Here is a 27,215-nt window from a genome sequence, read left to right as displayed (position 1 = left end):
AATAAGGCACAGGCATAGGAAACATATGGGAGTGAAGGCTACCTCACAGTTCCTGACTGTGGGATCCTTTAGCTTGGTTTCTACCACAGGTGATTCATGACCAATGAGTTGCTCCCTTTTCAACCAAACCAACTCCTCCCAAGATGCAGTGTCTCCCTAACTGGTAACTCAGTCTTCCCTGGTCCTTCTCCAGCCATGACTATTATTGCTACTGACTCCAAAATCTTTTACTGTGGACTCCGGCTATTGCAGGGATTGGTGATTCTTCAAATGACAAGTATGTAACCTGGTCATGTTCCATCTCTAACTACTGACCTATGATCAGGAAAGAATAAATAGAAAAGAAATGGAAATTGTCTTCATGGAAATATGGTTGTTGCAAGGGCAAATCTAGTTTGTGGCTGCCCTTTGCTCCCAATCTTCATTAGTTCTCCATGGTCTTTGACCATCAGAAGTCTTTGTTAACCCATTGTATCAGAGCTTCACTCACTCACACGCACTCAAGAGAAGTGCCCCCTGGGTTGGATTGAAACTAGGCAAGAAATATGGCAACTGCTCTAAAGTTAAGGGAAAGCCTTCTACATTCCACATGCCTGGGACAAATTCAATCCAAGCTTCGATTCTGCTTCCCTGCAATGTCATCTGAGCAAGGAGGGTAGGGGTGGAGGCAGGCGTTGGGGGGAGACTACTCTTGTGGACCAGCGGAGCCTATATAGCATGACCGGCCCACCTTCTTTTCCAACCCTACATCTCTTTGATGCTACACTGAGACCATTACTTTTAAGAAGTCCTTCATGAAGTAACACTGTCATCTGATTTCACCATGGGCCTATGAATTACATACAACTTTTAATTCTTCAGAGACTGTTGGGTTTCATGACTTTTAACCACAGAGAATCACTGGAAGACTACTGACGTTAAAAAAAATCCCTTTTGTCAAGAGAGAACTAAGGGTAATGGAAAGCACCACATTATGTTAATTAACTCTGCTCTTACTCAATGAATTCTTTGGCTGTGGCAACTCTTAAATCAAATACAAACTCTAATTGAATGCCAATTAGCTATTCACCCATAGGGAAATCTATAAATCTGAGGGATTGGACAGGGTCTGGAGGTGAAAGTGTGGTGAAAGAGCATTTCGGTAAGGGTCAAAGGAGAAATAAATAAAGACCATGTTATGGAGAGGGCAGTTGCATTTCTCCAAAAGAATGGAGGAATTGGACAAAGAGTTCCTAATAGATACAAAAATGCTATGCCAAAATAGAGTTGTGTGTGAAGTGAGGGGACCAGAGGGTTGGGGGAAAGGAGCAGTACTTTGTCTTTCCCAATATCTGGAAAGCAGATAAAGCCGACAAATTCTTGACTTGCTTTGCTAATAATTTCATCCTTCAGAAGGTGGAGAAAGCAAAGTGGGGAGCTGCTATTCTTGAACTGATTGTGACCAATGTGGACAAATTGGTTGGTAAAACAGAAATGACAGGAACCTTGGGAGGCAGTGACCGTGACATATTAGAGTGAGTTTGTGACTGATAACAAAGGGAACACCCTGAATACCCCAGACTTTGGGAGAATGGATTTGGCAGTTCAGAGCTAAGAGCGGTCAGATTCAATGACCTGCGGTTATAAGAGGGCAGTTGGTCTGTTTGTCATGGCTGGTGGTCCCTTCAGGACTTGGGATCCTTTAACTCTTCCATGACTTTGCTCAGGCACCATTCCTTCTATATAGCCGTCTATATCCTCTTGGTCATTAGTTAATGGTCTCTGCCTCCTGACGTGATTATGCATTTATATTCTGTTTGCATGTTGCATCCAGTAGAATGTAAGCTACCTGAGGGCAGAGACTGTGTTTTTCATTTATTTGCATCTCTGCATTCCCAGACCTTGCTGAATGGTGTAGCCATAGTAGATACTTAGTAAATGATGGTTGATTTGGATTGAACTCAATTGGCTCTAGAGGAAAGGGACTTTTCCAAGAATATCATTCCCATTATGCAATCATACAATTGATTCTAATAAGGAAGAAAAAGGGAAGCTCCATAGAACTGCACAGGGGGCTCATCCCTAAACTAATATGTTTAAAGAAGAAATGGAAGAGAGTCAGGTAAGGGAGGGTGGATACATAAAAGAATCAAGGTACAACAAAAAACTATCAAGCTAAATTCCATTACATGAATATTACTCATCAGAAATGCTAAAGAAAATAAAAATAGCTTTTAAACAGTGGGCAAGAGACCACCACCTCCTTATTGAGAGAGAGAAAAAGTAGAATGCCTGAAGTATTATGTTTTTTCTCTTTTCTTAATCAAAGAGAATCACTTTCAGCCTAGTAAAGATGAGAAGGAACTGGAGATTTTCAGAAAATTGAAATATGAAATAAGGAAGGGGAAGAAAAGAAACAGCACCTGGTTCTTAGACCTGGAAAAGGTTAATCCTCAGGCACCAAAATAACTGTGAATGTTGGTGCTGAGCTTCTGTCAGTAATATTCGAGAAGCTGTGGGAAGTAGGAGAGGTGCCTAAAGACTAGGAAAAAACCAAATTTCATTCCAATTTTTATTGTTTAGTTATTCCTGTATCGACTCTCTGTGACCCTACTTTGATGGGATTTTTTAAATCAAAGATGTTGGGGTGGTTTGCTATTTCTTTCTCCAGTTCATTTTACAGATGAGGAAAGGAGACAAATAGAGAGAAAGGACTTGCCCAAGGTCATACCACTAGTCAGTGTCTGAGGCCAGATTTGAATTCAGGGAAAATGAGTCTTCCTGACTCCAAGCTCAGTGCTCTCTCCACTGTACCATCTCACTGCCTGTTCCAATTTTTAGGCAGTAGATAATTGTAATCAGAGGGTTACATCAAATAAAAACATAATTTTTACTTTCATGCAAAATCAACTAAAATTATTTTCTTAAGAAAAAGCTCACTATTCTTTACCAACATATGCATGGTTTTTGTGTTAATAACCAGTTAAACAATCGGTAAGCTTCACTTTAACTTCAAAAACCTGGTAGAGACTGACCAAGAGTGAATCACCCTTAGCAAATTTGTGGCAGACAGGAATCTAGGAGGAATAGCTGGCCCGTTACACTTTAGAATTGGTATTGATGTGTTTGAATAATGAGCGGACTAAAGATAACAATAGGAAATTTAATACGCATGGATTGATTCAGCCATCAGTTGTAGGCACAGGATGAGGACAATGGGTTGAGGAAGCAGTTCATGTGAGAAAGACCTAGAGGTTCTAGTGGCTCACAAGCTAAATAGAAGCCAATCATGGGATATGGCCACTTGACTGCATTAATGCAGGGAGGCAGAGGGTCAAGAACATGGGAAGGGACAATCTGTTCTGGTCAGATCACTTATGGTGTATTATTTCTGTCAGGATACCAAGTATTAGAGTGGATGTTGTTCAAAAGAGGGAAGTAACTGGGATGGTGGAAGGACTGGAGATCATACCACATGGGGATGGTGTGAAGGAAGTGGATGTTTGAAGGAGAAAGATCTGGAAGACAGGTTGCATAATCATTGCCTTTAAAGTTTTGAAGAACTATTATGAAAACTCATGTTTTCACTTAGCTTCAGAGAAGTGCCTATAGGGAAGAGAACATATATTTATTAAGATCTACTAAGTGGGGGTGGCTAAGTGGCACAGTAGATAAAGCACCGGCCCTGGAGTCAGGAGTACCTGGTTCAAATCAGGTCTCAGACACTTAATAATTACCTAGCTGTGTGGCCTTGGGTGAGCCACTTAACCCTGTTTGCCTTGCAAAAACCTAAAAAAAAAAGATCTACTAAGTGCCAAATACTGTGTTAGAGAAGCAAGATGGCACAGTGAGTAAAGTGTTGGAGCTGGAGTCAGGAAGATCTGAGTTCAAATCTACCCTTAGACACTTACTAGCTGTGTGACCCTGGACAAGTCACAACCTCTATTTGCATCAACTTCATCTTCCAGGAACTCTGCAAATATTATCTCGTTTGATCATCACAACAACTCTGGGAGCCAGGTGCTATTTATTATCCCCATCTTAGGAAACTGAGGCAGACAGAAGTTAAGTGACTTGCCCAGCATCACAGCTAACAAGTGTCTGAGGCTGGACTTGAACTCAGATCTTGCTGACTCATGTCTGTAATACCTACTCACATCCACCTTGCAAAGCCTTCTCTTCCTTCAAGACACAACTCAAGTACCACATTCTCTAGGACACCTTTAATGATTCCTCATTCCCTCTCCACCCAGCTGCCAGTGTCCTTCTTCCCTAACTACCTTAATCTTGTGTTTATTCTCTTTATATTTATTCTGTATACCTAGAAATGTCCTTGCCTTGTCCCCCTCCTAGCCACAAGATTGTGAGCTTACAAGTAAAATTGCTTCCTTTCTCTGTCTGGCACAATGTTGCTGCTTATTAAATGTATGTTGATTGATTCATTTATTGAAATAATAGAGAGACAGATTCTGGCTCAACTTAATTAAAAAATCTGTTCACAACTAGAACTATCCAAAAAATAGCAGAATGTCTTAAGGAATTAAGTGAGGGGTTGAGGAGGAAGTTGGATGACCACTCATCAGAGGGGGTGACCTTGAGGTCTCCCCTTTCCAATTTAAGAATCCATGATCTCTTGTGGCTCTCATCTTACAACGAAACTCAGTGGAGCGCAGTTTGTGGAAGGGTGTTTAAAAGGGCCATTCTTGATAGATATATAATCTAATTGCTATTGATGACTTATCGATATTGACATAGTCCCATCAAGTTTGCTAGGGCAACTTGGTGATGTAATGAACTCCAGGTTATCAATCCATAAGCTATGAACTGAATCCCCATTTGCAAAGAAGGAAACTGAGGCTGAGGTATTAAGTTTCCAGAGCCATACTGTGAATAGGGGTCTGAAGTAAGATTTGAATGCAGGTCTTCTTGATCTCATTTCTATGCCACAACATTAGGAGAGATACCTGTTCGGGGAGGCAGGCTCTGAGTGGAGTGATTAATTCAAGCCCCTAGTCCCTGAAGGAGGAGAGAAGGTCAAAAGCCTTCGGAGGAATCAGAGAAGTGAACTGGGCTGGTACAGACCCAGAGTAGACCCGGCTCCTAGTTTGCTAGACTAAGATGGAAATCTTGGCTGAGAAACAGAAAATTTGGGGGAATCAAAGTGCAAGAAGCAGTCATGGGACTGCCCCCGTTTTATGTTCTCAACTCAGACAGATGGAGCTTTGCCTCTTCACAGGCGTATGACCTCACTCCAAGAGCCAGGCTGCACTGGCTGGGATGGTCCTTAAGACATTTAACCCTTTCCCTCCCCCCCATCCCTACTTCTGGTCCTTTGAAGGATAACTGCCTCTGTTTATCATTTGAAAAAAGAGGAATTTAAAATTTTTATTGATTTTTAAAATCATAATTTTCACTTTCCAAGGCCCCCTCCCCTTTCCATGCCATAACAGGACCCTCATCATCTATCTGTGCTGGAGTAAACAAGCCACGCTGCTGGCCACATGGGTAGCCCTGACTCACAAGGGAACATGTCCAATCCAGTTGGCTTCCATCTCAGCCACGAGATTTCCCCAAGCATAAAGGGCCCATAATTAGCACAGTACAGTTGTCCTTTCCCCGCCTCAACTTTCCCCATCATGATTCTGATATATTGTGACTTGGCAAAAGAAATTAAAAGGGAATTCTGGAGGAGTTTTATGGGAGCTAGAGGTAACACACAAAGACTAGCAGATGACACCGAAAAAATTTAGAAACTTAGAGATGTGTAAAATAAATATATAGAGGGGCAATTAGGTGGTGCAGTGAATAGAGTACTGGCCCAGGAGTCAGGAGTCAGTTCAAATCCAGCCAGAGACACTTAATACTTACTTAAGCTGCATGACCTTGGGCAGTCATTTAACCTCATTGCTTTGCAAAAGCCAAATAAAAAAGTCCCCCCCAAATAAAAAAATGTATAGAATCATATAATGTCAACATATTTTATCTTTTAACACAATAGTAATTCAGATGTCTTCACTGGTACAAAGGGAGAACCAAAAACTTTTTCTTGGATTTGCCAGATCACCCAAGACGGGGTGGGGTGGGGGGAAAGAGGGTGTGTCCCTAAACCCTGTGATGTGAAGGTGAGGAGGCAAATACATGGTCATAGCTTTGGTCATATGAAGCTCGTAGCTGGAATATGCAATGGGAGGGTCCACAGTATTGGGAAGTAATTTACCCATAGCCCACCTCCTTTTCCATAGAAAGGGGAGGGACACCTGATCCTTTCAAACTGCTCCCCGACAATTGAAGTTGTGAAATGTTTCCCAGATGTTTTTTTCTTTACGTTCTAATGGTTAACATGTGGATGGGCCTTCTTTCCCTCTGCTTCAGTTCATGTGAGTCTCCCCAAGAGGTTTTCCATGGTCCTTCCTTTGGTTTTGGCTCTGTTATTTCAACTCTAAACCAGATGTCTTTTTTTATGGAAGTGGAAGATAATGTCTGTCTGTCTGTCTGTCTGTCTGTCTGTCTGTCTGTCTGTCTTTTGTCTCCAGAATGACTCCTGGGGGAAGCAGTATTCATATGCTTTGTTCAAGGCCATGAGCCACATGCTCTGTATAGGTTACGGGAAGCAGGCGCCAATGGGCATGTCAGACGTCTGGCTCACCATGCTCAGCATGATCGTGGGTGCCACCTGCTATGCCATGTTCATCGGCCATGCTACGGCCCTCATCCAGTCCCTGGACTCCTCGAGACGCCAGTACCAGGAGAAGGTAAGTCAGAGACAGGCTCCCAGCTCAGGCTATCTCTGGGATAGCCCTTGGGTGACTGGCATGATGATGATGTTTACAGCTCCTCTCCTTGAAGAACTTTACAATCTACAAAGTGGTTTTCTCAGCACCACCTTGGGGGTAACAGGGAATAGCCCCATTTTGACAGATGAGGAAGGAACCCAAGAGTCAGTGAGGTGATAGCTAGTAAACAGGGACCTGGGGCTTTAGCCTGAGTGACCTGAATTTAAGACAAATGTTCTTAATGAAAAATATGCTTCTTGGTGTGAATGGTGTTGACTTACTTCTCAGACCAACAAGACTCCTTGGTACATGGTATCCAAGACATCTGGGGTAACCTGTCCATTGACCTTCTCATATGGGGGAGAAGGAATCAGTTCCCCAATAAGTGTTTACTGAACCTCCATGTTATAAGTTATAAGAGAGTCACCTTAAGGGAGCTCACGGGTGAATTGGAAGAATGATGTGCACACGCAGCAAACAGCTAGTGAGCAGTCCAGGACAATTGAAGACAAGCCTCTAGTATAGGCTCTCAGACGAGGAGAGGAGTGGAAGGATGAGTAGCGAGTAAGGATTTGGAGAGGAGGAGAGAGGCATGAAAGGCAGAAGTAAAAAGGAACAATTCCCACATGTGAAAAGGAGAAGGCGGAGAGCCACACAGCTGAGCCTAAGATAATGCTGGAAAGGTAGAACTGGATTGTGGGGGACTTTGAATTCCAAGCCAAGAAAGTTTGGACTTTATTCTGAAGGCAAAAGCAGATTAGGTGAGTGGATTATATGAGTACTGTGGCAACATTAACCTGATATTGTATGAAGAGAGGACAGAAGGGGGGTCCCAGGATTATCCAGATTGAGCCCCAACCCTATTCCTAGCCTGACTCAGCCCTAGCTTTGACCACAAAGTGAAGGGGGGGGAGTGATGCTCTCCTAGGGTGGTGGGGTGGTGGATTTGGACATAGAATGAGAATAGGTCCAAGAGATGTTCTGAAGAAAAAAAAATGAGGAGCTGGTAATTGATTGATTGTAGACGATGGGAGAGAAAGGTCAAGGGGGACATTTGAGTCTACTCCCAGACAGTCTAAGGGCATGAATTTGGTGGCCTCAGGGATAGATCTAGATTCCCATTACATCCCATTTGGCACATCTAAAACTTCAACTATTTAACGTGTAACCAAGATGTCGCCCCTGCCTTCATAGAGCTTACAGTCAAATAAGGAGATGTGACAGAGGCCTATAGTCCTATGAGAAGAAGGACTGGGTAATAATTCCCATGTATGCCAAGGACATGGCAGAGATCTACATGGATGAGCCTGAGATAATGCTGGAAAGGTTAGGAAATGAATTGGCAGATACTGACAGAGAAAGGTCTGAAAGGGCAAGGCCCATGACCCAGTTAAATGTGAAGCTAGGGGAAGACGGGGAAATCAGGGAAGGCTTCCTGTACTAAATGGCCTTAGTGTTGGACTCCAACAGATGAGTTGAAATCCAGGGCATTCCAGGTCTATGGAATAAATGAGCAAGGGCAGGCAGAATTTAACTGATCAGAGATTAGGTGCAGGAAAACTGATCAGAGATTGATGAGTCAGGATGGATCAGACCTTGTCTGGTGCTAAGCACTAGTGATACAGAGGAAGGCCAGGGGCAATCCTGCCTTCAAGGAGCTTCTAGTCTAAGGGGGAGACAGAAGTAAACAGGCATGAACAACAAGAATGCAAAAGATAGGGGAGTGAAGTCAGAGAGAAGGCTCTGGCAGGGGAGGGATGACTGGGGAAGTTCTCCTTTGAACTGAACCTTGAAGGAAGACAACAAAGCTAAGAGGGTGAGATGTCCAGGTTTGGGGGACAGTGGAAATGCAAAGAATTGGGAAATGAAGGGTCTTGTGGTGGGAACAGTAAGGGGAACAGTGTGACTCAATTGTGGAGTTCATAGAGGGGAGTAAAGATACTAGAAATATTGGAAGGGAACAAATGATGAAGGACTTTGAACACTAAACAGAGGACTTTCATCCAATTCTGGAGAGAATGAGGATCAAAGATTTAGAGATGGAAGGGACCAGAGCTCATCAAGGCCAGGCTTCTCATTTCATAGATGAGGAAACATCCCTAGTGTGGTTAAGTGACTCTGCCTAAAGTCACATCAGTTGTAAGTTACTGAATCAGAATTCAAACTCAAGTCCTTTGCCTTCAAATCCCATGCTCCTTTGCTTGTACCATACTGATACTAACACTAGAAAGCTAGGTTTAAGCCAAGTGGTAGAGAACCTTGTACATGGACTATATACATAGATGTAAAAGTCCTTCATACATAGAGATGTGGTTCATAATGGCAATCACTCCTCTCCTCAGGATGCCAGTGCTAGAGATGTCCCCTCTCAGAGTAGAGGGATCGGGGCCAAAGGAAAACTGCAGCCTCGGTAACAGCTAGTCCAGCAGAGATTCCTGCCCAATGAGCTCCAGGCCTCATCTCAGCCACGCCTGCCTCTCCAGAGGCCCAGGTGACTTTGTCTGCCCTGGTGATGGCTGCATTAATATTCATGGCAAATTATTACTCAGCTCCCTCACCTTCCCCTCGCCCAACCTTGACCTGCCCCAGCCGAGGACTGAATGGGAGCTGAAGCTCCTGCTGTCCTAGAAGAGGGGAGCCTGGGCCGAGGGGTAGGGAGGGCCCTTCCATAGTCACACTGAGGTTATATGTCTTGATTCAGCTATATTTCCGGGAGACAGAAAGAATTTAGAAGAAGGAGAGATCACTGTAGCTAGGGGTGGTCATGGCAGATTTCCTGGAAGAATAGAACTTGATCAGGTCCAATAGGGTCTTGATGGGTTGAGGATGTGGTCATCTGGTAGACCCTCAGAGGATTGAAAATATGGTCACCTGGTAGACCCTTGGTGGGTTGAGGATGTGATCATCTGGTAGACCCTCGGTGGTCTAAGGATGTGGTCATCTGGTAGATCCTCAGTGGGTTGAGGATGTGGTCATCTGGGAGGCCCCTCGGTGAGTTGAGAATGTTGTCATCTGGTAGACCCTTGGTAGGTTGAGGATATGGTCACCTGGTAGACCCTCAGTGGATTGAAGATATGGCCATCTGGTAGATCCTCGGTGGTCTGAGGATGTAGTCATCTGGTAGACCCTCAGTGGGTTGAGGATGTGGTCGTCTGGTAGTCCTTCTGGACCTTGGCTAGAGAGGAGGCTTGTAGGGGGTAGAGGGCCTCTGGGTCATTTCCTCCTAGTCTTTTTTAATTCCTTCCTGTCTGACATGCCCCATACCTGTTCCAGCACTAAATCTACTGTTTGTCTTGGTATAACTTAGCCCAGGACCTGCTCCTCAGTACTCATTTTCTCAGTTCCACTGTCCTTTTTTTCCCCCTGAAGCATCTTGGGTTGAACCCCTGGGCAGCTATTTGGTTAGACCTGGAACCCAGTGGAAAAGACGTGACAACTCCTTTGCCCCCATTGGCCACAAAGACTGAGAAATGACTAGGAAAGCACCAGCAAGACTCAACTTTCTGCTCCCCCTCACTCATTTCCTCCTATTCCCCTTGTCTCTATTGCTTCCTCTTGGTTCAGATACAGCTTCACCACTATTTTGCCTCTCTGTGAAATGGGTATATGTATTATCTGAACTTTATGATTATGGAAGAGGCCAGGAAGAGGATCCTGACTATCCTGTAGTAAAAATTCTGTTAAATAAACAATTTAGTATTCCATCAGTCTCCCAAATGATGCAACAACAAATTGATAATCACAGACAACAGGACAGACTGTGACCAGTAATAGGAAATCAGTCGTGACTAGGATTAGGGGCCATTGTATGGTAAAAATTGGAGTCAATCGGTGAAAGAATTAGGAGTCATGGTGGGAAAGGGGTGCTGAGGAATGCATCTGGTCAGATGGGACTGAGATCAAGGCTCAGACTGGGGTCACCATTAGGGGTAGCCTGGAGTCAGCTCCAAGAGCTGAGTATTAAATTTTCAGTATCAATATTTACATCTCAGAAATCATCCAATAGCACCAATCAGGGCCTGGTTCATTGTTTTTTGATTGTCTAAATTTAAGAAAGTGATGAAGAAAATGTCAATATAACATATTAGTTTGTTGTGTGTTCATTACCCCCCCCACCTTACATCTGATTGTCAAACATTTATTAGCATACCCCTGGTTAGGGGTCACTTTAGGATTAGGACTAGGAATGGTGCCATCTGGGCACTTAAGGTTATTATTTGCCTGAACTAGAGATTACTTTGTGCCTAGACCTTGGGGCTGGGTCAACCCGAGGCTGGAATCAGGGTTTTTTCCTCCATATGACGTGGGGCTTGTACCCCATAACCTTGGCCTTCTTTGCTCTAAGAGCACATGGCCATGGTAATCCGAAGAGTACAAACAATCTGGTGCCAGCTGTCTGTGAAGGAGGGTGTTTATGCCCATATGTGTGGGTCTGGTTCATCCCCATAAGCCTCCCTTGCTCTCCTCAAACCCTCATACACACACATATCCATGCAGTTCTCATGACATGTGTTCTTATCCATCAAGTACTGTGTTCTCACAGACAGACCTAGGGAGAAAAGCCAGTAATGAGATATAACAGTAATTCCTTCTGCTTGTGCCCAGCATGGACCAACTGCCCATCTAATGGACACGGAAGGCAGGACGACTGGGGTTTTAATATCAGTCATAATAGCCTTGTAAGACTCATGTCTGGAATGGTTGGTCCAGAATTATGGTGCAATTGGAGAAGGGCAGAATTGGGCACTAGCTGTTATGTGTGACCTTGGATAAGTCACCTCTCCAATCTTAGCCTCCTTTTCAGTTATAAAACAAATGGTTGGAGCAGATGAGTGCCTAGGTCCCTTCTAACTCTGAATGTATGACCTATGTTCCTGATCCCAGCAACAAAGATCCTTGTTATTATCATGTTCACAATTAATTCTACCCTTTAAGAAGAATGAGGGTGTTGCATCAATATACTTCTTGGACAGAATGCAAATGCCTCTGCTTTGCCTTTCACAATTTGGCTTCAAGGGACATTCCCAGATCAGATCATTCCTCAGCACCCCTTTCCCACCATGGGTTTTTTTTTAAGGTGTTTTTTTTTTTTTTTTTTTTGCAAGGCAATGGGGTTAAGTGACTTGCCCAAAGCCACAACTAGGTCATTATTAAGTGTCTTATTTGAACTCAGATCCTCTTGATTCCAGGGCCGGTGCCACCTAGCTGCCCCTCCTACCATGTTTGATCCTCACCTTACACCATATTTTGCCTTGGCCTAACCAAGTCTTGTGTCTGCCTTGGGGAGAGAGCTCCCCAACTCACCTCAAAGGTCACACCTTCAGGAGACCTGTCCAGGATTGCTGGTGCTCCCCTCCAACACCGACTCCCAGAAAAGTATTCTGCTTTAGTCTCAAGTATATTTTTCATTCACATCTATCATTTCCCTCCTTGTCTTTAAGGGAATGTAAGCTCCCGGAAGGCAGGGACAGGTTTTTGTATCCCTAGCACCTGAGCCATCACTTATTCAATGCTTATCAATGAATGAATGAGTGAATTATTTGATTAAACCAACTAATAATTAACATTCTGATTGCACATTCATGACTATGGTCTGATATTGGGATAAGAATCTCTTGGGTACAATGACCTTATGAAATTTTTTTTAGTTTTTGTAAGGCAGTGGGGTTAAGTGGCTTGCCCAAGGCCACACAGCTAGGCCATTATTAAGTGCCTGAGGCTGGATTTGAACCCAGGTCCTCCTGACTCCAGGGCCAGTGCCCTATCCACTGTGCCACCTAGCTGCCCTACTTTGCCTAAGTTGTACTGATGCAATACCCTCATTCTTGCACAGTAGAATTAATTGTGATCATTATAATAGCAACAAGGATTGCGGGGACCAGGAACATAGGTCATACATTCAGAGTTAGAAGGGACCTAGGCGCTCATCTGCTCCAACCATTTGTTTTATAACTGAAAAGAAGGCTGAGACTGGAGAGGTGACTTAGCCAAGGTCACACATAATGCTAGGTGCCCAGTTCTGCCCTTCTCCAATCGCACCATAATTCTAGACCAACCATCCCAGACATGAGGGCACTGGCTCGGATGACAATGATTTTCCCAGTTTTGCATCCTCCACACTGGCCAGCTTCTCCCTACCTGGATGAGGCAGAGCTCCAGAGCCCATCCCCAGGTGAAGACTCAATGCTCACCTGCCAGCCTCACATGCACCAGGTTAGAGTGAGAGACCTGGTCCATCTCCCAGGATTCCAGGGAGGAAGAAGTGACCTGAGACCCCCTTGCCCAGCCCCTCTCCTAAATAATCTCTGACAAAAGATCCTCCAGGTTTCACTTGGAAACCCTGACTGATGGGGAGCTCACTACCTGATGAGGCAGCCTGTGTCACTTTTGATCAGAGAATCTTGGGGGGGGGGCTCATTTTACAAAGGGAACTGAAGCTTAGGAAGGGCAAAGTCCAAAGTCCCACAGAGGGTAAGTGGCAGGGTCAAGATTCAAACCCAGGTCCTTTGATTCAAGATGCAATGTGCTTTCACTATAATACCCTCCTGGTCTTCTCCTCAAAGTAGGCCTGGAAGGGGATGGGAGAGGGTGACAATTATTCTTCCCTCACAAATAGACAAACAAACCAAAGTGCTCCTCTCTCCTTTTCCCTCCCCTCCCCTCCTCTCAATCTTCTCTCCCCTCCCCTCCCCTCCCCTCTTCTCCTCTCATCCTCTCCCCTCCCCTCCTCTCTCATTCTCCTCTCCCCTCCCCTCCCCTCCCCTCCTCTCCCTTCTCCTCTCCTGTCCTCTCTCCTCTCAGAGGATAGAGAATAGGGCTGATCGAGCTCCTCAGGGTGGGGCTGAGGGATCCCCCCTTGGCCTCCCCATGACTTCTGCCTCTTTTCTCTGCTGCCCAGTACAAGCAGGTTGAACAGTACATGTCCTTCCACAAACTCCCCCCGGACACCCGGCAGCGCATCCATGATTACTATGAGCATCGCTATCAGGGCAAGATGTTTGATGAGGAGAGCATCCTGGGCGAGCTCAGTGAGCCCCTACGTGAGGTAACCTGGGCACTCACTGGGGAGCATTGGGAGGAAGGGGGCTCCTGAGTCCCATCAGGACCCTGGAAAGGTTGGGGTAGAAGAAAGGGGTAGGAAACCCTAATGCTGCATGTCTCTGCTTTCATGCTGGACCCTAATGATGTCCTTCCTCTTCCTCTTTCTCCTCCTTCTTTCATCTTCATCCACCTCATCTTTCCTGGTGTCCCCCCTAACCAATCCATACTTTTTCCTTGATTTCCTGGTCCTGCTCTTTTCCATTCCTTCCCCTCTCCTTGCCTTTTCCCTGACTGGCGGAATAGGAGATCATCAACTTTAACTGCCGGAAACTGGTGGCCTCGATGCCCCTCTTTGCCAACGCAGACCCCAACTTTGTGACGTCAATGCTGACCAAGCTCCGGTTCGAGGTTTTCCAGCCGGGGGATTACATCATCCGAGAAGGCACCATTGGCAAAAAGATGTACTTCATTCAACACGGCGTGGTCAGCGTCCTCACCAAGGGTAACAAAGAGACCAAGCTGGCGGATGGCTCCTACTTTGGAGGTAAGGTTAGGCTCTGCCTCACCCACCCCTAATGTAGGGCCACAGTCGGCCAAGACCTGAGTTCTCTGGCCCACCAGGTGGTGCTTTCTGGGGTTGAAGGTTGAGAAGCCTCGGGGCCTGGGGGTGGAGGGAGGAGAGCCTGGCAACTGGGGTTTCAGTGGCAGCCAGGATGGGGAGAGTCCAGGGAACAAGGGCATATTAAGGCAGGGCCAAAGGGCAGAAAAGGAGAGACTGGGGGACAGTATGACAGCTTGGGCCAGTCAGAATGAATGCTAACGCTTCCTAATTTAAACATATTTTAACTAAATTGTACTTTTTCAATCACCAGATATTAAATTTTCTCCTTTCTACCTCTTCCCTATCTGCTGTAAAAGGAAACATAACTCTTATGTCGTCATTGATCATGACTGAAAAGATAAATCTCATTCTGCTCCCTGAGTCTATTGTCCCTTCTCAGTAGGAGACACTGGCTTCAACATGGGTCTTCTGCAGAGTTGGTCACTGCATTGCTCAGAGTTCTTAAGTCTTTCAGATTTGTTTGTTTATACAATTTTATTGTTATTATAGACATTGTTCTCCTGGTCCTGCTTACTTCGCCCTGCATCAGTTCATACAGTTCTTCCCGGGTTTCTCCAAAACCATCTTCCTTATTCATTTTTATAAGTATCATGCATGGCATTCCGTCAAATTCACAATTTATATAATTTATATAAATTGTTCAGCCAGTCTCCGGATGATGGATACTTCCTTAGATTCCAGTTCTTTGCCAGCTCCAAAAGAGCAAATTTAATTATTTTTGTACAGGTTGGTTTTGCCGAGTCAATGGAAAATGCTTCCTTTAGTAACTTTCTAGGCAAAGCTACAAATCGCCTTCTGGAAAAACCGCAGTAATCCATAATTCCACTACTGTACACGGATGGACCTGGTTTCCCCCAGACTCTAATAATTGGTCATTGTAGTGATCAGAATTCTGAAAAATCAGAATGATAGCCAAGACTTTATTTTAAGGTTGCCCCAAGTTGGAACTGCTGAGGGATGTCCAGTCCTGAGACTGCGGTCTTTGCCTCAGTTCTCCTCATCCTCATCTCCGTCATCTTTTGTCTTGCCTCTCCCTGTAGAGATCTGCCTGCTGACCCGAGGGCGACGCACAGCCAGCGTCCGTGCTGACACCTACTGCCGCTTGTACTCCCTGTCTGTGGACAACTTCAATGAGGTTCTGGAGGAATATCCCATGATGCGGCGGGCGTTTGAGACGGTGGCCCTGGACCGCCTGGATCGCATCGGTGAGTGGTGGGGGTAGGGGAGCCCCGTTGGGCTGTAGTGTTGAGGCGGAAGGGCATGGGGATGGTAGACCAACCCTCCTCACTTTATATCGGACGGAGCTGAGCCCCCCCCCCCCTTGCAGGCCATCTGTCGGGGGGGGGCACCCAGGGCCCGGCTTTGCCCTGTTTATCCTTGTGGCCATGGCTTGGCTTGTCCTCGCTTGCCTCTCTCAGCTCTCTCTCCCTCTGCTCCCCATCACCTGCTGTCCCTTTTGTGGGTGCCCAGGTTCATCCATGCTGTCTCGCCCAATGAAACGGGTGAGGGACAGGCTTGTGACTTTTCCTTTGAATGCCCGTTTCCCAGACACAGTAGCTGACTCCCCGTGGACCCTTGCTCTGTGTTTGTTGATTGCTTGATTGATCTGCGGTGGTTCATCCTTCCCAGGCAAGAAAAACTCCATCCTCCTGCACAAAGTTCAGCACGACCTCAACTCAGGAGTCTTTAACTACCAGGAGAATGAGATCATCCAGCAGATCGTGCAGCACGACCGGGAAATGGCGCACTGTGCCCACCACGTCCAGTCGGCCGCCGCCTCCACGCCCACCCCGGTCATCTGGACCCCCCTGATCCAGGCTCCCCTGCAGGCGGCGGCTGCCACCACCTCCGTGGCCATCGCGCTCACCCATCACCCCCGCCTCCCTGCCGCCATCTTCCGCCCCCCGACTGGCACGGGCGCCGGCCTTGGCTCCTTGGGGCACGGTCAGACTCCGCGGCACCTGAAGCGCCTCCACTCCCTGATCCCCTCGGCCCTGGGCTCCCCGGCCAGCACCCCGTCGCAGCTGGACACGCCCTCCTCGTCCTCCTTCCACATCCAGCAGCTGGCCGGCTTCTCGGCCCCGGCCGGGCTGGGCCCCTTCTCCTCAGCCAGCTCTCCGCCGGCCGGGCCCGGCCCCCCAGCGCCGGGAGCCTGTGGCTCCCCACTGGAGACCGCCTCCGCGCTGCCCGCCACGCCAGCCGCCGCCGCCGCCGGCTTCGGCCACTTCCAGAAGGCTCCGGGGGGCTCCCTGTCCTCCTCGGATTCCCCCCTGCTCACCCCCCTCCCCAGCCGGCCCCGCTCCCCTCCTGGCGCCCAGGCGCAGCCGGTGGCAGGGGCTGCGGGGGGCCTGGGCCTCCTGGAACACTTCTTGCCGCCCCCGGGCTCTTCGGGCTCCCCGTCCTCTAGCCCGGGGCAGCTGGTGCAGCCCCCCGGGGCCTCGTCCCCGGCCTCCGCCCCACCAAGTGCATTAGGGATGTCACCGATGCAGCCCGAGAGGCTGCCCTTTGCCACGGGGGCCTCGGGGGGCGCGTCCTCCATGGCCTTCACCCCCAGGGGCCTCAGCCCCCCCAGTCAGAGCCCCGGCCCAGGGAGAACTTTCCAGTGCGCCCCGCCCCGGGCCTCCGGTTCCCACGGCTCCCTGCTCCTGCCCCCCGCCTCCAGCCCGCCCCCGCAGGTCCCCCAGCGCCGGGGCACCCCGCCTCTGGGCCCGGGCCGCCTCACCCAGGACCTCAAGCTCATCTCAGCCTCTCAACCGGCCCTCCCCCAGGATGGGGCTCAGACGCTGCTCCGGGGCTCCCCTCACTCCTCAGGGGAGTCCGTGGCCGCCTTCCCGGCTGTCCGCGGGGGGGGCGGGGGGGTGGGCCCCCTCGGGCGGCCCTTGGGCGCCGGCCCGGCCCAGAGGGTCACCTTGCCTCGGCAGACGTCCTCAGGTTCTTTGCCTCCAACCCCACCCTTGTTTGGGGCGGAAGCGGCCTCTTCGGGGGGCTCCTCTGTGACTGGCGCCCCCCGGGGCCGAGAACCCGCCGGGCTGGTGGGTGGCCCCGAGCCGCCCGTGCGCTCCAAACTGCCTTCTAACCTCTGAGCTTGGGCTCCGGCTCGCCTCCCGGCTTTTCTGTTCTCTCCAGCTTTGACTGTGATTAGGAAAGCAACAAGAACGATAACAGCCCCCTTACACCCGGACACACAGTCACACACAGTCTCACACGCGCCCCGTCACACCCGCTCACGCCGCAAAGCGGCCCAGGACAGGTATTCCTCGAGCCGTAGGTGTGGGCCACCTGCTTTTTTAGATTAATTGACCGCTTGAGAAGAGGGGGGAGGGAGGGAGCGAGAGCCCCGGAGGGGGTGTGGAGGGATGGGGGGGGGAGCCGGGTGTGTCTCGGGGAGCCACATCGGGCCAGGGGTGGGAGTGGCCACAGGGAAAAATGCCCCCCTCCTTCCTTGTTTGACACTAGTGGATGTCCGTGGCCCCTGACCAGAGGGCCCCGAGCTCCAGCCTCCTCTCTCCGCCCCCTCCCTCTTCCCATGGGAAGGGTCTAAGGGAGTGGGGGGGGGGGCTCCACCTGGAGCCGGGGTCAGGGCCCGCCTAGCAATTTTCTACCATGAACCTAATGAGCTCTAGATATGTATATGGATGTATGTATGTATGAAGTGTATATGTATTCCACATAGCGCCCTGTATAGCCATGTAGATACCGACCAAAACAGACACTTGCTGTAGTTTTAACCCACCAGTGCCTGGCGGCCCAGGCCATAGTGTACATACTTGCCCAGCTGTCCAGTCCTTCCTTCCCCAGAGCTGACGGCCCCAGGGCAGCATCCCTTCTCAGCCTCAGGGCAGGTTCTTCTACAGCTGGGACCTCCATCTCAGCAGGGTCCTCCTCCTTCCCCCTGGCCCCCTCCTACTCTCATATCATAGAGGAGAAAGTGCTCTCTTTGGGGAGTCAGGAAACCTGGGGCTCCATCCCAGCTCTGCCAGTGGCCCCTGGGGAGGGGTACTTGGGGTACATTTCCCCTATCTCTCAAATGAGGGGGTTGGACTAGATGATCCCTAAGGGTCCTCCCAACCCCAACACTCTAAGACTGCTCTCTGCCCCAGTTTTATAATGGGGGGGTTGTTATTCCCCAGGGACAGGCTTCCCGGATGGATGGACTTCAGTGTCTTGCCTTGCTACCCAACAACCCCCATCTGCCTGCCTCAATGAGGCAGCATCCTCTTAGCTAAAAGCACAGTCTCTCCTAGAGAGTGGAAGAATGGACAAAGAGCTGGAGGCTCTGAGCGAACCACTCCACCTAGCAGGCCATTCAAGGGTCAGGATCCCGGATGTCTCCTGCCCTGCCCCATACCACTCACCATCTCAAGTCCCAGGGAGTCCTAGGCTTGGACTGACCGCATCTCCACAGCAACTGTCCGGGGCTGGTGATGGCAGGGAGGTGTCCTGCCCTCAAACGGTGGCTGGTTGGCAACCCCAACAGTCTCCCCTGGCCACATGGCTGCCCTCAAACAGCTTCCTTTCCATTCTACACATCACCTATTTGCCTAGCCTTGTGCTAGATATTACGGGGAAGACACCTCTTGTCCTCAGGAAACTCAAAGTCTAGTTTGAGTGATGATGCACAGAAACATACATACCAAAATAAGGCAGTAGGAGATGAGGCCAAATGTAGGGTGTACTATGGGGATGGGGGTTGGGGGAGTGCAGGGAGAAGGCATCCTTGAGGCCTAGAATGAGGAGTGAAGACTTCAAGAGAAAAGTGAAGAGGGGGCTTCAACTGGTCTATAAAGAATGAGAACAGCAGTGAGAAAGGGTGTTCCATATATGGTAGAATGGCAGGAACCATGGTGGCCATGCAGTTCGGAACCAATGAGGAAATCCAACTGATTGAAGTTGGTGTTTTGCAAAAACCCTTGATGAAAGAATGGATAAACAAGGTGGGGTCGAACCTTAGGGAGCTTCAAAATCCACTGTGAAGAATTTGGATCATGGAATATTAGAACGAGAAGGAAATCTGGCCAGCATTCTAGTCCTATCTCCATTTTACAGATGAAGAAATAGAGGTGACTTGCCCAAAGTCATTGGCAGAATTCAGATCATGCCTAGAATTCAGGTCTCTTGACTGTCCCAAAGGCAGTGGGGAGCCATGGATGATTCTAGAGCAGAAGACATGATAGAAAAGTGTAGACCTTGCCCAGTTTGGACCAGGAAGAATTTTTTTTTTGGGGGGGGTGACCTGCTCTGGTTATGCTGCTCCCACTCTTATGTTCTCCCAAGAAAGAGCATAAAAGATGAGCCAAGGCTTTTCCTGGAATTCTACTTTTCTCTCCTTCCACCTCATCCTGCCTCCCATTCCTGGGGAACCAGGTCAGAAGACCCTGTTCTCTGTCCTTGGTCCAGTAGTGGGGAGGTTGGAGGTGTTTAACAAATGTGTTTTTGATTGTTTGATTGATTGTGGGGGAAGATAAGAAGAGTATCTGTTCCCTCTAGGCTCCATGCAAAGGTGAGTTTATGGGCCAGCCTTAGCAAAGAGATGACCCCTGCTACCCCCTTTGCCCATATACCTTAGTTCCTTATTCAGCTTCCCCTGCAGAACATCCAGACCAAGACTAAGGGAGTCTTGGTAAATGAACTTCAACTTTTTAGTCAAGACTGGAAAGGAAAGAACAGGGAGCCCCAAGCTGAGCTGAAGGGCTGGGAGGGAGATTGAGTTACTTCTGGGGAGCACTTGAGAATTCTAGATGTTTGGAGTCAGTCTGCCTCAGAAGAAAACCAGTCATCTAGGTCAAAATTCATTGGAACAGGTTGGTTTCCTATCAGGCACTAGAAAAAGGGGGTTTGGAGGAGGGGCTGGCAACTAGGTTTTACCCTCCATGATACAGGAATTCATTAAACTGTGGGCATCCTCAGGGTTCTGAGGGTCCCAGCAAGAGTTCTCCATGAATGGGGAGGAGAGTGACCAAGAAGAAACACTGAGGAAGATGGGCTGGACTGAGCCCCAGCTTCTCCAAGCTTAACCTGCTGGAGCTGGGTGCCGGGGGAGGGGGATTCTCCATTCACTCAGCTGGCCTGGGGGTGGGGAAAGAGAGCCCAGCTGTCCGGTTTTTTGGGGTTGTTTTTTTTTTTTTTTTGTTGTTGTTGCCTGATTGGGCATTTTTTAGGAGCTCAGCCATACTGTGGCCCAGACCAGTCTAAGACAGAAAGTTCAAGTGAGATCCATTTTTGTGGCAATGCCTTCCCCCCCTGGGTCCTCCTCTGGTGGCAGGACCCAGGGCCATGTTCCTACTGTAACAGATGGAAAGGAGCTGATGCTTAGTTTGCTGGGTTGTCAGTGACTTCCCTCCCATACACACACAACGACTTTTAGGGAGATCTGATCCCTGCCCTCCAGTCATCTTAAGCCTGGCCCATGGCAGCTTGGCTCCAGAGGGTAGAGCTAGGGGGAGCCACATCTGGGCAAAAGTGGCACAAAGGTAGATGTAAGACCAGATGAGACTGGCTTAGACTTGGAATGGTCCATGAGTCCAGCTTGCTTGGCCTTGGGAAATTGTGAGTATTATTACTGGAAGTCTTGGAGGCAAGTGGTTGGAGCCCATTGGGAACATTGTGCTGACTGGGGATACTGAGGCACACTGAGGTTGGCCTGGATGACCTATGAACTCCCTTCCCACTCAGATTGGTGGTCCTGGGTTGAGCCAGCCAAACCCACTGGGGTGATTATTTGCAGCCTCAGAAATTGGCTCTTAGGACACCTTCCAGACACCAGAGATCAATGCTCTAATGATGGATTTCAGACAAAGGGTCTGACAGTTTGGGGGAGATGGGTTTTTTCTGGGGTGGGGTGGGAGGGAGAGAGGGCACATCAAAATCATGCAACCAAAAGAGACTTCCAAGGACTCTTGTTAGGTGAGGGCTGGTGGCCCTAATGGGGAGGGCAAGAGAGAGAGGAGTTGGAGAAGTCAGTGTGAATGGGTACTCGCCCTGCCGTTGGTCTCTTAAATGAACCTCCAAAAGGGTGAGGCTCAGCTCTGCACTCCTCTGCTGGGACTGGGGGAGGGATGCTTGGGGGAAACCCCCGGTCCCCCAGACTCCCCAAGGAAGCAATCGTGGCCCCCTCATGGGGGGTGCGTGATGGAAAAGCTTAGGCTAGGGGAGGGATGCCATGGGGCTCCTGGATGCTCCATCTTCACCACCCTCCCCCAGTCACCCACTCACACCCCTGGTACCATCCCTCCCCCCTGCAGAGCTGGCCATTTTGGAATCTTCCACTTTTAAAAACAGAAAAAAACGGTGAATGCACCGGATTGTATATTTTATTTAAATAAAACAAAAACTTTCAGCAGCTGCCTCTCACCTGAAGGTCCTTTCTTGGAAGCAGAGTGCTGGGGGAAGGGGGTGGGCAGAGCCTTAGAGTGGGCTAGGAAAGGAGAAAGATGCCACTAGGCTTCAGCCCCCTAGAGAAGTGGGGATTCCCTTGAAATCAATGAGCAGGGACTGACCTGGTCAGACAGGTACCATAGGGGAATATAACTGCTATGACAGGCAACCTAATTCTGGACAAGGACTCTCCCTAGAGTCACCATTGATCCCTTCATTACTAAACCCGATTACCTTTCCCAATCTTCCTCTTTCTGTCACTTAATGTGGGTGTTCTTCAAGGTGGAACCTCCTTCTCTTCTCCCCTGACCTTCTCTGGGGCTGCTAGGAGATAGTTGTTCTCTTTCCACAGACACTAAGCAAATCTTTCTATGTGCAACTCGAATGTTTCCACTAGGTTCTAGTTCCACATTGCCAGGGGCTTTGGGGGCTTCCACCTGACTGTTCTGTCCGAAGCTCCATTTCGCCATTTCCAAAATGGAATTCATTGTCTCCATCCACCCAGGCACAGGATTACCGCAATGGCCTTCTGGTTCGTCTACCTGACCCAAGTACTTCCCTATTCCAGTTCATTCAGATGTCAAATCAGTCTTCCTAAAGCATAGGGCTAACCGTGTTATCTCCCGATTAAAAAAAAAAAATTCCACTGGCTTTTCCATAATCAGATATAAAATCCTCTGGGCTTTTAAAGCATTCCATAACCTGGTCCCTTCCCATCTTCCCAGTCTTCCTATACCTTAAGCCCCCCACTGCCCAACCCACTCTACAATCCAATGGCCTCCTTGTTGTTCCTCACATATGGCCCCATCTTCTGACTACCAGCGCATTTTCCTTCATCATCCCCATGCCCAGAACTCTCTCCCTTCTCTTCTACTCGTCCTGGCTTTCTGGCTGTCTTCTAATCTTAGCTAAAGCCCCACCTCCTGCGAGCAATCTCCCCCAGAGCTCCTTAATCATAGTTCTGTTCCTCTGAGCTTACCTCCAATTTATCCAGTCTTAAAGTACATGGTTGTTTGTATCTTGTCTTCAGAGTTAGATTATAGGGTATGGGAGAGAGCAGAACCCCACCCCCATTCTTTATAGCTCCTTAAAACAGTGACTGGCACATAGTAGGAATTGAATGAATGTTTGTTGACTCCATTCTGCCCCTCCTTCCATCCTCCATATTTCTGCTGGTAGCACCTGGTTGTTATCCTTCATTCCCAAAGAGGACCAAAATGATTTGTTTAGAGTCACGTTTCAGAGTGTCCACCTCTAACTGATCACACCAATAGGATGCTCTACCACAGGTCAGGCACAAATTGTCCATTTGGGGTGGATTCTCTAAATTTGTGTGCTGCCTGGTTCTTTTGAATTACTTCCATTCTCCTTTGCTCATAGAGCACAGCACCCTCTCTGATGAGGATATGTAAACATATGTATACATATATATACATATATATATATATATATATATATATATATATATATATATATATATGTATCTGTTGGGTGGTCCTGTACCATTGTCTCCCATGACACACAATCAATTCCAAAGTTCTTGAGAGAGATTGTGAGAGTATCCTTGTATTGTTTTTTTCTGACCACCATGTTAGCATTTGAACAATGTGGCCAGTCCATTAGAGCTACGCTCTCTGGAGTAGAGTTTGAATGGTTGCAGTTTATTTCTAGAAAAGACCTCCACCTTCTCAGTCTCTCATACTGGAAAACTTCCCTCACACCCTCTATCATTAGATTGGCCACTTTTTCCTCCACTTCTGTTGTCCATTCATGCTTCCATCCTTCCATTCACACAGCCGCCATGGTTGAGGTTTCCAACACCTCTTGGTTGTACCATGGGTAATGTCTTCCAAAACAGCCAAAATGAGATCATTTTGGAAATCATTATTTTAGGACAACTAAATCTCTCCCTTCTCCAATCTACCTTTCACAAAATCTCAATGACCTTTCTAATTCACATGTATGACTATCATCCCTTCTTCCAAAATAGAATCGATTTCCAGAAACCAAGGCCTGCCACAGATTGCCTCCAAGTGACATTGCCCTCCTTATTTCAGGTTTCTCCTCCCAGATTGGACCGCTAGCTACACCTGACCTGGCTTCTCACACTATCAGACATCTGGAAACAGGTCTTCCCCCAAGAAGATATGGATTTGGTTTCTCCATCTTTCAGAATAATAAGCTTGCAAGGCTCTTATTGAAGCCTCCCAATAACCCTGCCAGGCAGGTAACTTTGGCATTGTTTCTCTCCATTTACAACTGACAGAGACCTGGGAAAAGCAAGTGATCTGTCTCTGATCACATAGCTAGTAACACAGGCAAGCTCTGAACCTAACTCTTCCTGCATGTTAATTAATAGCATCAACATCATCATCATCATCATCATCATCATCATCATCATCAGCAGCAGCAGCAGCAGCAGCAGCAGCAGCAGCAGCAGCAACAATAATAATGTAGAGCTTATCGTGTCCTAGAACTTTAAAATTATTATGTTCACAAGCCTTGGGACATAGGTGCTTTTATTAGCTCCATTTTACAGATAAGAAAATTGAGACAAGCAGGGTAAATAATTTACAGGGTCACACAACTAATGTTTGAGATCACATTTGAACTCAGGTCTTCCTGACTCTACTAAACCCTATAAGGCTCAGTTCAAGTGCCATCTTCTCTGTGTAAGTTTCCCGTATTCTCTCCATCCCCCACTTAAAAAAGTGTTCTTTTGTTCCATTTCCTGGAGCATTTAATCTTTTTTTTTCTTCCAAACAATTTAATTCAAATTATTAGGTTTTTTTAACATTTCTTTTTTAAATTTTGAGTTCCAAATTCTCTCCTTCCTTCCCACCCACTGAGAAGACAAGCAATATGCCATTAATTATACATGTGAATTTTTGGAAAACATATTTGCATATTAGCCATATTTCTTTTTTCTTTTTTAGCAAGGCAGTGGAGTTAAGTGACTTGTCCAAAGTCACACAGGTGAGTAAGTATTAAATGTCTGAGACTGGATTTGAACTCAGGTCTTCCTGATTCCAGGGACACTGCTCTATTCACTGAACCATCTAGCTGTCCCTATATTAGGTGAATTTCCAAAAAAAAAAATGAAAGAAAAAGAAAGTGAGAAAATTACACTCTGATTTGCCCTCAGACTTCATCAGTTCTCTTTCTGGAGATGGATAGGATTTTTTCATCATAATTACTTTGGAATTGTCTTGGATCATTGGATTGATCAAAATAGTGAAGTCTTCCACAGTTGATCATTATGACAACTTTGCTATGGCTGTGCACAATGATCTCCCAGTTTTCACTTCACATCACATCAGTTCAAGGAATTCTTCCCAGGTTTTTCTGATAGCACAATAGTGCTCCATCACAATTATTTGCCACAATTTGTTTAGTCATTGCCTAATTGATGAGACTCCCCTTGATTTCCAACTCTTTGCCACCACAAAAGAGTGCTATAATTATTTTTAGGCATATAGATCTTTTTCCTTTTTCTTTTTTCTCTTTGGGATAACAGACCTAACAGTAATATTACTGGATCAATAGGTATGAACAGTTTTATAGTCCTTTGGGCACAGTTCCAAACTCTTCTCCAGAATGGTTGAACTAAGTACACTACTCCACTTCATTACTGTCCCAATTTTTCCTCATCCCCTCCAGTTTTTATCATTTCTGATAGGTATGAGGTGGTAACTTGGAGTTTTTATCAATAGTGATTCAGAGAATTCTTTCATATGACTATAGATAGCTTTGATTTCTTCTTCTGTTCATATCCTTTGACCATTTTTCAAATGCGGAATTAATGATTCTTACTTTTAATAAATTTGACTCAACTTTTTTATTTCATAAATTTTTCTTAATTCTATATTTTAGAAATGGGGTCTTTATCAGAAAAACCAAGTATTTAATCTTGACCTCTCCTCTGTTCCCATAATTCTTTGCCTCATATTATATTTATTTATGTCTATGTCTACTCATCCTAGAAAATAGAAGTTTCTTAAGGGTGGACACACATGAATAGGTATATTTCATATATATCTTATATATAACACTTAAACTTATATAAATTATGTTAACTTCAGATATATATATATATATATATATATCATATCTCTCCCTTAAACTTATATAAATCTATATTTACTGTTCAACAAAAGAATGAATGAACAATCCCATATTGGGAACAGTCCCAACTGGCAGACCCATGGTTCCAGTTCTCCATGCCTGGTCCATTTCTGTCTCTCCCACTAGAGGATGAGTGTCTTGAGAATTTTTGTCCTTATTTAATCTCTATTGATTAGCACATTGCCTGGGCAAATAGTGTAGACTTAAGAAATATTAATTGACTAGTTGGTAATTTAATGTCTCTAACATGGGGCACAGCAGACACATGTATCTTTCCCCCAAACAAAGTTCAATTGGGAGTCATTCCTGATTTCTAGTCTTCTATCTACCAAAAGGATGGTCCAGAAAGGTTGGCAACCCTAGTGTTAATCACAGAGAGATGTTAAATTTCACTTGAGACAGGGACATTTGCTGGCTTTTGACAGCTTTTTTGGGTACCAAATGGTGATTATGAAAGAACCAGAGACAAACAAAAATAGACACAGTGACAGAGCCATAGACAGAGATACAGAATCAGGAAGAGACAAAAAGCAGAAAGACAGCGTTAGAGAAATAAATCCAGAGATAGAGCTGTAGAGTGATCTGTGTGTCTAATGTCTTGTTAGGGCAATGAGAGATTTGCAATGGGATTACTGAGCTCTTCTCCCAGGTCTGCCTTCTAATGAGCTCTGTTGTGTTGCTCATCATTTTTCCTTTCCCTCCCTGGGCCTCAGTTTCCTCTTAAGCAAAACGAAGAGATTGAATTGAATTATCAACCATCCTACCAACCAAAGATCTCCATCAGTCTTTCTAGAGTTATGAGTGTTCAGTGAGATGGGAAAGAGAGAACTGAACTCCCTGATAGGTAGAGATCTTATTGCATCATGACTCCAATGGATGTGATTCTAAAGAAGGAAAAAAAGAGGAATTTCCTTAAATGTTAATGCAAAAGAAATTCATTAATCGAGAGAGAGAGACAGACAGAGAGAGAGAGAGAGAGAGAGAGAGAGAGAGAGAGAGAGAGAGAGAGAGAGAGAGAATAAACTTGAATTTAAGGGCAAGTAACTAAGAACACAATTAGGAGTGGGCATGGTCCTATGGGAATCTTAGAAACAGTAAAGGTCAGAATAAGCTGAAGTTGCCAAGAGATGCCAAGGACAACAAAATGGCTTTTATTGAAAGCAAATAAACATGGAAAAAAATGGATATGGAGTCTGTGGCATAGAGACATTGGGACTGTGATAACAAATAAGAGAAAACATGAAAATCTTCCATATTCCTTTTGCTTGTTTCCACCAAAGAAATTAATCTTTGGATTGGGG

The 27,215-nt window shown here is 46.8% G+C and overlaps 1 protein-coding gene across 1 annotated transcript in view; it reads left to right on the top strand.

The window, feature by feature from the left end:
- Window positions 1-20,462, top strand: part of HCN4 (hyperpolarization activated cyclic nucleotide gated potassium channel 4) — a 122,704-nt gene extending 102,242 nt beyond the window's left edge. Inside the window, 6 exon segments of the mRNA XM_074232674.1 lie at window positions 6,513-6,731; window positions 13,651-13,797; window positions 14,097-14,337; window positions 15,456-15,620; window positions 16,045-17,665; window positions 18,546-20,462. Coding sequence (XP_074088775.1) covers window positions 6,513-6,731; window positions 13,651-13,797; window positions 14,097-14,337; window positions 15,456-15,620; window positions 16,045-17,498 — 2,226 coding nt within the window. The 3' untranslated portion in view covers window positions 17,499-17,665; window positions 18,546-20,462.
- The last annotated feature ends 6,753 nt before the right edge of the window (window positions 20,463-27,215 follow it).

This window comes from Macrotis lagotis, chromosome 4, assembly GCF_037893015.1.
Source record: "Macrotis lagotis isolate mMagLag1 chromosome 4, bilby.v1.9.chrom.fasta, whole genome shotgun sequence".
Taxonomy (NCBI): domain Eukaryota; kingdom Metazoa; phylum Chordata; class Mammalia; order Peramelemorphia; family Peramelidae; genus Macrotis; species Macrotis lagotis.
The sequence above is the reverse complement of the archived record's forward strand: the minus strand, read 5'-3'. Positions and strand labels throughout refer to the sequence as shown.